We start from the raw sequence: 8868 nt of genomic DNA, 5'->3' as shown, positions 1-8868 counted from the left end.
AGGAGCGGCCGACAGCTGGGACCAAGCAGCTCGAGCAGTATTTTGTGTTTTTGAGGTGTGAGTACTGCAAAGTTTTTTTTTGAGCAATGTTTTCATTGTTGTTCAGAGGAGAGCAAGGTATTAACTAGGCGGGCTGTGACCTGTCTAGCCCAGGGCAGATATCCAGCCCAGATATTAATTTTTTTCAAGTTGAAAATGGCTAGCCCAGCTATACTTTTTTTGAGGAATACCTAGGCAAGGTCAACTTGTTATTCTCCTCCCTGCTGGGCTGCAAATCTTTCCTAGGAGGGATGCATTAGGCTTACCAAGAAAATGGGCTTTCAGAAATAATAAATGGGATGTAATTATAAAAACTGGACGGTAACTATAAAAAATGCACCAAACACGTAATTAGTTTATAAAATATTATTTTTCAATTTTGAAAATTTTAATTTCATTAATTGTTTCGCGCATAATGTTTGGTTGATTTTTACGTAATACAAATTTATATTGAAATTGTATTTAATCTGACTAGAAATTTCAGGATAATAATATTTCGGATCCCATCAAAATGTGGTAAATTTTATTGAATTCTTTTTTGATTGGTTGGTTGAAATTATTAATCGTTGTCCTAGCTAGAAAATGGGTTGTACTTTTAACAAACTGTAAATGGGCTATGGTAAATTCCATTAGAATTCGAAAATGGGTTGTACATTCTTACAAATTGCAAATGGGTTGTAGTAAATTCCATTAGAATTCAAAAATGGGATGTACATTCTTACAAATTGCAAATGGGCTATAAGTTCTCTGCCACACACATGTGGGCCAACTAAGTTGACGCGTCCCCTAAAATAAGTAAGTTGATGCGTATGCAAGGCTTTGTCAACTTATAGTCAACACATGGTTCAAGCAGCAGTGGCCGTTGGATGTCCATCCAACGAATGTCGTGCTTCTTCTTCAATCTTGAATATTCTAGCTTCAGCCGCCCACAAAATGATTCCTACCCCTGACATCTGGGGCGCACCATTTTGGAGGCTGACATGTGGGCCTACTAAGTTCATGCGTACTAGGGGCTTTGTTAACTTAGTCAATATAAATGATTCTAGCTGCAGTGACCGTACAATGTCCATCCAACGGCCGTCGTGCTTCTTCAACCTCTGGTCTTCTTGCTCCAACCGCCCAAACTAGCGTCGGCCGTGCCGCCTGCTCCTGCCTCCCGTGTCTCGTTGTGCTGCCACCGCTAGCCATGCCATCTCTCTATACTCACCCACACCTCCTGTTATTCTCCGGCGATGACAGCCTCACACCGCAGCCGAAGCAGTTAACCCACGTACTCCCCTCCGCGTGGGCATCCACTATCGCTTCTTCCACGGCTTAGCGGCGTCCCCTTCCTAGGCCTCACCATCATCCACCGCCCTGGTGCTCTCGCCGCAGCGTGATCAACATGGTCAAGGAATGTGGCACCCCGACTCAGAGAAAACCGGAGTGCCCTGTATTCAAGCCTAGAGATCGAGGTGAAGTCTTCTGGAATACGACACTACTTAGTATAGAACAAACCAGCTCTCTATTACAACACGAATATGAATACAAGGGTTCCGATATTACAATGAATAACATCGGCACGGCGACACTACACCAACCACGATTGATCTATACAAGCAGCATAACAACTCGAAGCAGCGGAACTACTACTGGCAGCGGAACAACGAACAGCGATGATGGACTCCAATCCGCAGGGACTCTAGCTGGAATATTTATCCTAGCTCGCGAACACAGGAACAACACCAAACAAGCAAGCAATCCAGGCACGACCTGCAAACTGACATGACATGCCAGGTCAGTACATTGAATGTACTTGCAAGCTCACAATAACCAGAAGCATCCAAGACAAACAACAGCATGGCAACTACAGGTTAAGCAGGAATTATCATGAGATCATCAGAAAAACATGGCATGAACAACATGAACATAATACTGCTAGAACAATATGATCATGGCATGAACAACATGAACATAATACTGCGAGAACAATATGATCATGGCATGAACAACATGAACATAATACTGCTAGAACAATATGATCATGACATAAACAACATGAACATAGCACTGCTAGAACAATATGAGCATGACATGAACATATAAATCGGACGATACCAGCATGCAACATGATGACACTATATGCACCATTTATTATGCTCGGGTTACCTCGTAACCAAACGGTGATCGTGCCGGCGATCACAGCCACGACCAGCACTTGGTCTCAAACAGTGATCCTTCCGGCGATCACAACCACGACCAATACCTGGCCTCAAACGGTGATCCTTCCAGCGATCACAACCAACTTATCTCCTTATTGAACCATGGTTGTTATAAAGCACATTATTATTATTATTATTACTGTTGACTCATAGTGTGACCAACTACGAACTGGGACCTTATCCGTGGGCGCGGCTATCGATAGATTTAATATACACTCTTCAAGGTTAGTACATTGTACCCGCACTATAGAACCCATAGCCTCACACTCCAATTCGGGTGGACCAACGGAGTTCCGACAAAACCGGTCTACTGCCATGACACTCTCCCGGCCACTCCGACTCACTCCCCACTGGGCTAGTCCTAGGTGGCCCCGTGTCTACCAAAGACACAATGACCACCGTCGTGGCCAAACATAAATGGTCCCAAACGGGGACCCGGATTCATAACAACAACAACGAGCACACAAGGTTATGTCTTCTTACCGGGCCATGGTACCGCATGCCCATAACCTTCCCTCGCTGGAGGCAGCGGTGAGAGGCACGACAATAGACCCAATTAGGACCTTCCCATAAAGGTAAGCATGGTTGCACTGGTCAGTTCGATATGGTGGTACCATGACTCAGCCAACCATTGTTCAACTTCAATTTAATCGCGTTAAACTTGAATGCAAATATGTTGAGCCATGATAAAATGCATGATGCAATTACAATGCATAAGCATGATATCAAGATAATTATGAGGGTACCACATAACTATCCACCATATCAACAATGGATCATAACCAACTAAGCATGGCATACTGACTAGCACGAAAATCGTAAGTACATACTTCTCCAGAAACATAGCATGACCACTGGCATCAACAATAAATATCATGCAAGAACATATCAACAATGCCATCATGCAAGCATTTAACCAACTGGATGCAATGGAACATGCATACAAACGGTACTTGGGACAGACCTCAGTCATGCACCGAAAACCATCACTAACATCAACATGTACTACTAGCAAGCAAGGTTGGAAAAAGTGCTAGGCGATAGGCGGGCCGTGACCCTTTGCCTAGCGCCTAGCATGCCTAGGCTACGCCTAGGCGGGCCAAAGCATTTTGTATGGTAGAAGGTTAGGATGATCATTGTTTAACTAGACTTTGTACTATATCAGGTTAGAAGGATAATTTGATGATAAAAATAACATACATGACACACTGTGGAGAACTAAATATAATCTATTCAATGAAAGTAGTACGCCCATAGAAATATCAAATGTTCAAATACAGGAGAGTCAAACATCACGCAAGACCGAATTGGCATAGCATTATATATTATAAGTTCAACAGTTCACACTTCAGAATGAAGTTCTTTATTCCTAGAATCTTATTTGGAAGACTTCTCTCACAAGTCAAAAAGTGAAAATTCCACATGGATGCACACACAAACAGTTCGACACATAATGACTTAAAAGATATAAGATGAAAACGAAGTACTTAACAAAGGACATCCATGCATTTGGGTCTCCTTAATTATCAATATTCATTCTCATCCTCTGAATGCATCTCCTCCTCATCATCAAACTCCTCTTCTTCAGAATCGAATTCTTCTTCTTCATAAAGTTGTCTTAGTCTCGCACTTCTACGTGGCTCGAGCAGTTCATCACCTCCCATTGTTTCTCCAATGGCACTCCCTGGCATCCCTGTACTATCCATCTCCTCCTCATCATCCCTATAGATGACTTCTGCATAATCGTCTCCGCCCTCAAAAAGAAAACCTTGAGCTTCGGTAGTTTCAGCAGATAAGAGGACATCAGTGATCTTCTTCTCCTTGATCATTTGTTTCTTGGCCATCATTCTTGAGTTGAATTGTATAAACACAAGAGAGTTTAGACGTTCTGTAGTTAGCCTATTTCTTTTCTTTGTATGAATCTGCAACAGGAAAAAAATAATGATTAAGAACAGAGAATGTTTTGACATGCGACTGGCTAATCTAAACGTGAGATTAGAGAGTCAGGAGACTTACATTTTCAAAGGTACTCCAATTCCTTTCACAGACTGAAGAACTCGAGGTCAATGAGAGGATTCTCACAGCCATCCTTTGTAGAGCCGGTGCTTCAGTTCCATAGAGCCTCCACCAAGATGCTATGAATGAGAGCAGAGAATCAAGTTAACAATGTATTGCATAAACTCTGAATAAATATTGAATAATTTAGACTTCACAAAATCACAATGCATACCTGCATTATAATCAAAATTCTGACAACTCCTCGCAAGCTTCTTTGCAAATGATCCTTCTCTATTCTGGAATTTCTTTAATTCAAAATTGACAGCTTGATCTTGCTTGTCATCATCACCATAATAAAAGGTCTCCACACAACTGATGAACCCTTCGTTTATTGTTCCATCATCAAAAATATTAGTATCAGCATAACTATAATATGGATTCAGCAAATATGCAGCCAAGTGCAATGGAGAGTCAAGTCGATCTTTCATCTTTTTCTCAACAATATTAATCACATCTTTGTAATGTAACTCCACATTGCCATAGACTTCCTTGATCTCTTTCTTTGCCTTAACTATTTCTCCATAAACAAAGCCCATAGATGGATTGACATCCCCATCAACCAAGCGAAGGACTTTTACCAAAGGCTCAAAGACATTGAGGCAAAGCTTCAAATCTTTCCAAAAAGCCATGCTCATCATCGTAGCTATTGCTGCCTTTCCCTTTTTTGATTTAACTTCTCTGAGCTTGTCCCATCTACTATCAACCACCATCTTCCTTAGTTGATCCTTTTTGTCTAGAAGGCTTTCCACAGTTACATAAGCAGAAGCAAACCTAGTGACCCCTGGCCTTATGATCTCTTTCCCAGAAGAGAAGTGCCTCATGCAGTCCAAGGTCCTTGTGTGCCCATAGACAAAGATAGTGAATGCTTTTGCTTTTTCAAGTACCTTACTAAACCTTGGTAGGTCACCAATTCCTTGCAACATCAGGTTAATGGTGTGCGTCGCACAAGAGCTCCAAAACATGTTTGGCCTCTTCTCCAACAACATCTTCTTTGCTCCCATGTTATTAGAAGCATTGTCAGTCACTACTTTCACCACATGTTCAGGACCTACTTCCTCAATTGCTTCATCCACTAATTGGAAGATGACTTCACTTGTGTGTGATACAGCCGACATCTCACTCGACCTTATGAAATTAGAACTATCAGCACTATTTGTGCACAAGTTCATTATGCTTCTCCTCTTCCTATCTGACCAAGCATCAGTCATAATGGAGCAGCCATTCTTCATCTTTTCAGCATCACGTTCTTGCACCAAACTCTTTACTCTTGCATGTTCCTCACTCAACAAAGTCTCTCGAAGATCATGTTTAGACGGAGGCTCAAATCCAGGGCCAAAGCTCCCAATGGCTTCGCACATTAACTTGAAATCATCATTGTCAAAAGCATTGAATGGTATAGCTACAAATGTAATATGAACAAAATTAGTAACTGAAAAGTAAACCAACAGTCAAACATTACAAAGAAGTAAATAATCAATGGTAGTGTGGGTAAAAATAAATATTTAATTACCATGATTGTACACCCATCTAGCCACATACTGCTGCACTTCATGTGTTCTCTTTTTCCAAAGTTCCTTGTTTATCTTCTGTTGATGAAAGGCTTCAGCTTGAGTCAGTTTAGGATCAATAGGCCGTGTCCACTTGTCAATGGGACCTAACTTGTGTGGCTCCGCACTTCCGATACAAGCGGCTTCGTCATCTCCAACGCGAGAAATGTTCACAATTTGTCTGAGCTCTTTCTCACGGGCAGTCTTTTCCCGCCTCTTATTAGATGCCTCTTCAAGAGATTTCTTGCACCTATCTTTAGCTTCCTGCGAGCTTTTTTTACATTTGACCACAACATTACAAACATGAGCCACATGCTGCTTGTGACAATAAACACCTCCAGTGCTCACATGGTTACAGAAAATACACTTCACTTTATCCTTGTTGGAAGCATCAGCTAGACTCCCATAGTCCCATCCCACATCATCTGACTTTCTCTTAAGGACATTCTCCTCCTGCAATGCCGATGTTGCATTTCTCCTAGACATCCTACAAATATTGAAATACAAAACAACCAATATTCAGTAATTCGCTTCGCTAATGCTAGAAAAATGGACCACATCTACCAAAGTCCAGACTACAAGTAGGCATAAATCCAGGTAATAATCAAAGCAACAATTCAATAAATAGACCTTAAAAAAACTATTCAATATATAGCATGTTTGTACGTCTATGCGTAAGTCCACATCCTAGAAATATATAGCAGAAGATAAATCATTTACTGTTTAATTAGGTACACAATTCGGTTCCTGTAGAAAATGGAGGAATCAAAGCAATATGAATTATAATAACATAATATATGCAGAGCAATATAAAATAGATAGCAAGCTGTATACTAGGAGATTCCAAGAAAAAACTATTGTGAAGTAAATAGATAATACAAAAAAAATTCATTTTTGTGGGGGAAACAGAACAACTTTTTTTCTGCATTACAAAGTTATAAATCTGCTGATTCAAAACTTATTTAGTCTTGCAAGTTGTAATGCTCGATGCCTTGATACAGATCTGGAAGCAATTTCATTTTTATACCAACTGAACAATCCCTCTAGTTAAACGACAGCACACTCATATACTAATTTGAACTACCATGTTTAATAACCTGATGTCTCTACATTCAAGAATAATAACAGCCACATCCGCACGCATATGACCCTGCTTTTAGACTAGTACTAGTACGAGTTAGTGTCAGTGTCACATCTTGGCATCATGCAACAAAATCTGATCCTACTTCTACGCTAGTACTAGTACCGCCCAGTATCACCTCTTGGCATCATGCCATATATAACTTAGTAACTGAGAAAATCATAGAGCTAGCTTCAGTAACACCAATAGTGCCCGGGATGATTACCTTCAGACCAGTGGATGCTCCCTTTGTTCCTCCGCTACAATTACCTTCGGACCAGTCAGTACAACTGCATCATGGAGTTATAATTATTCTCAGTCATGTTTTATCTAGGAAGTGTTCAGCAATCAGTACAGAAAATTTCTCTTTGGGTATATAGATTTCTGATGGTTCAGATACCTAGCTTCTATCTCATTTCTCTCGGTCGATCACAGGAAGGAAACAAACACAAGAGATTTTGGTGCTTCCTGCAACTTACTGCAACGTTTTGCTCTAGCGAAAACAAAAGCTACCAGCTGCTTATTCTGACGAAACTGAAGAAAAGAAAACATCTTGCTAATTGAATATTGTGTAGCAAGATTACAGTAGCCAACGATTTCCTCTTGATTTTTGTGAAGGAAATAGAGCATAGCAAAACTGCAGCTCAAGGGATTACAAGCGAAGGACAAATCTAGCAGCATCCAACATGCAATCTAGATAAACCAATACTGTTTATAAATTTAAAAGACCATTTGTGGATGTAAAAAGATCATACAGAAATTACAGATCGAGTGATTACATGATAGAGATGGAGCAACAATCAACTAGCAATCCACCGGTGATGCAGAGGCAACACACAGGCATAGTGAAAGACACGAGAGAAGGAATGGGTGAAATCGCATTGGCAGCTCACATACAGCAGGGGAGAAGACCGGACCTCAGGCTGTGGTCGAACGGAGAAACAGCTAGGAGGAAGAGGTCATGGCGGTGAATCACTTCGTCCCGGCGGTCGGCGGACGAGCGGCAACAGAATAGATCGAGCCGCCGCCACCCCTTCTATGTTTATATGTATAGATCCTAACCTAATCTCTCCGTTCCTCCCGCCGGCAAACTGCACGCAATCATCTCGCAATCTTCTCGCGATTCTCTCGCCACCTTCCCGCATGCTAGCACCCTCCCGTTGCATCTCCGGTCCGCCTTGCTCCGCCTAGCGCCGCCCCCTCACTTCTTTTCTCCCCTTCCTAGTGCCTAGGCGCACGCCTTGTTCCGCCTAAGTGATGGGCCCGTCTAGAGGACCAATTAGGCCCAAAGCTACGCGATGGGCTATCGCCGAGCGCTTCAGCGTGCTGAGACATATGCCTAATAACACTTTTTCCAACCCTGACTAGACGAAAGCGTTATTAGGCGCACACCTTGCTCTGCCTAAGCGATGGGCCCACCTAGAGGACCGATTAGGCCCAAAGCTACGCGATGGGCTATCGCCGAGCACTTTACCGCGCTGAGGCGTACGCCTAGTAACGCTTCAGCAAACAGACCCTTAGAGTTATGAGGAGTTGAAGATCAGGGACCAATCTATGAATAAACTTCAGCAAACAGGCCCTTGGAGGAAAAACTGAACGTGCCTTCGGGCCGAATACGTTTTCTGAAAAGGGAAACGTATTTTCAGCCATAGAAGAAGAGAATACGCTTTCCGAAAGGGAAAGCGCATTTTGGATTAAAAAGGTAGGAAATACGCCTTCATATAGCGAAAACGCATTTCAAGAAAACATTTTGACTTACAGACTAGGGCCCGGGGCGGAGTCAATGCCGAGACACTGCCAGGTGGGGTCGGGGAAAGCGCGTGGCCCACCTGGCCTCGTCTTCTTCCTCCTGCTTCCTGCCCCGACGGAAGCAGAGAAGGGTCCGACCAGGGGCGCTGCCGAT

General features: G+C 42.4%; 1 protein-coding gene across 4 annotated transcripts; it reads right to left on the bottom strand.

The window, feature by feature from the left end:
- Positions 1–3515: 3515 nt before the first annotated feature.
- LOC125537223 lies at positions 3516–8244 on the bottom strand. Of its 4 annotated transcripts, none has more exons than XM_048700530.1 (6): positions 7859–8243; positions 7192–7255; positions 5809–6332; positions 4471–5697; positions 4257–4375; positions 3516–4162 (listed from the first exon to the last, which is right to left on the bottom strand). In XM_048700530.1, the coding sequence occupies exons 3-6, from the start codon at positions 6329–6331 to the stop codon at positions 3767–3769; spliced, it is 2265 nt and encodes a 754-aa protein (XP_048556487.1). In that variant the 5' UTR covers position 6332; positions 7192–7255; positions 7859–8243; the 3' UTR covers positions 3516–3766. The 4 variants fall into 4 exon arrangements, 3 of the variants coding, with proteins under 3 accessions (XP_048556487.1, XP_048556486.1, XP_048556485.1); XM_048700529.1 differs by having other exon boundaries at positions 7863–8243; XM_048700528.1 differs by having other exon boundaries at positions 7883–8243.
- Positions 8245–8868: the final 624 nt, after the last annotated feature.

The sequence above is a fragment of the Triticum urartu genome, chromosome 2 (assembly GCF_003073215.2).
Source record: "Triticum urartu cultivar G1812 chromosome 2, Tu2.1, whole genome shotgun sequence".
NCBI classification, from domain to species: Eukaryota; Viridiplantae; Streptophyta; class Magnoliopsida; order Poales; family Poaceae; genus Triticum; species Triticum urartu.
The sequence above is the reverse complement of the archived record's forward strand: the minus strand, read 5'-3'. Positions and strand labels throughout refer to the sequence as shown.

Excerpts from the sequence above, each read along its gene's own strand:
- LOC125537223 (XM_048700530.1), bottom strand. The coding sequence starts at position 6,331 with ATGTCTAGGAGAAATGCAACATCGGCATTGCAGGAGGAGAATGTCCTT. Across the intron at positions 4,376-4,470 it reads GAATTTTGATTATAATGCAG|CATCTTGGTGGAGGCTCTAT; the intron begins GTATGCATTGTG and ends TCTCATTCATAG. Across the intron at positions 4,163-4,256 it reads ATTGGAGTACCTTTGAAAAT|ATTCATACAAAGAAAAGAAA; the intron begins GTAAGTCTCCTG and ends TTCCTGTTGCAG.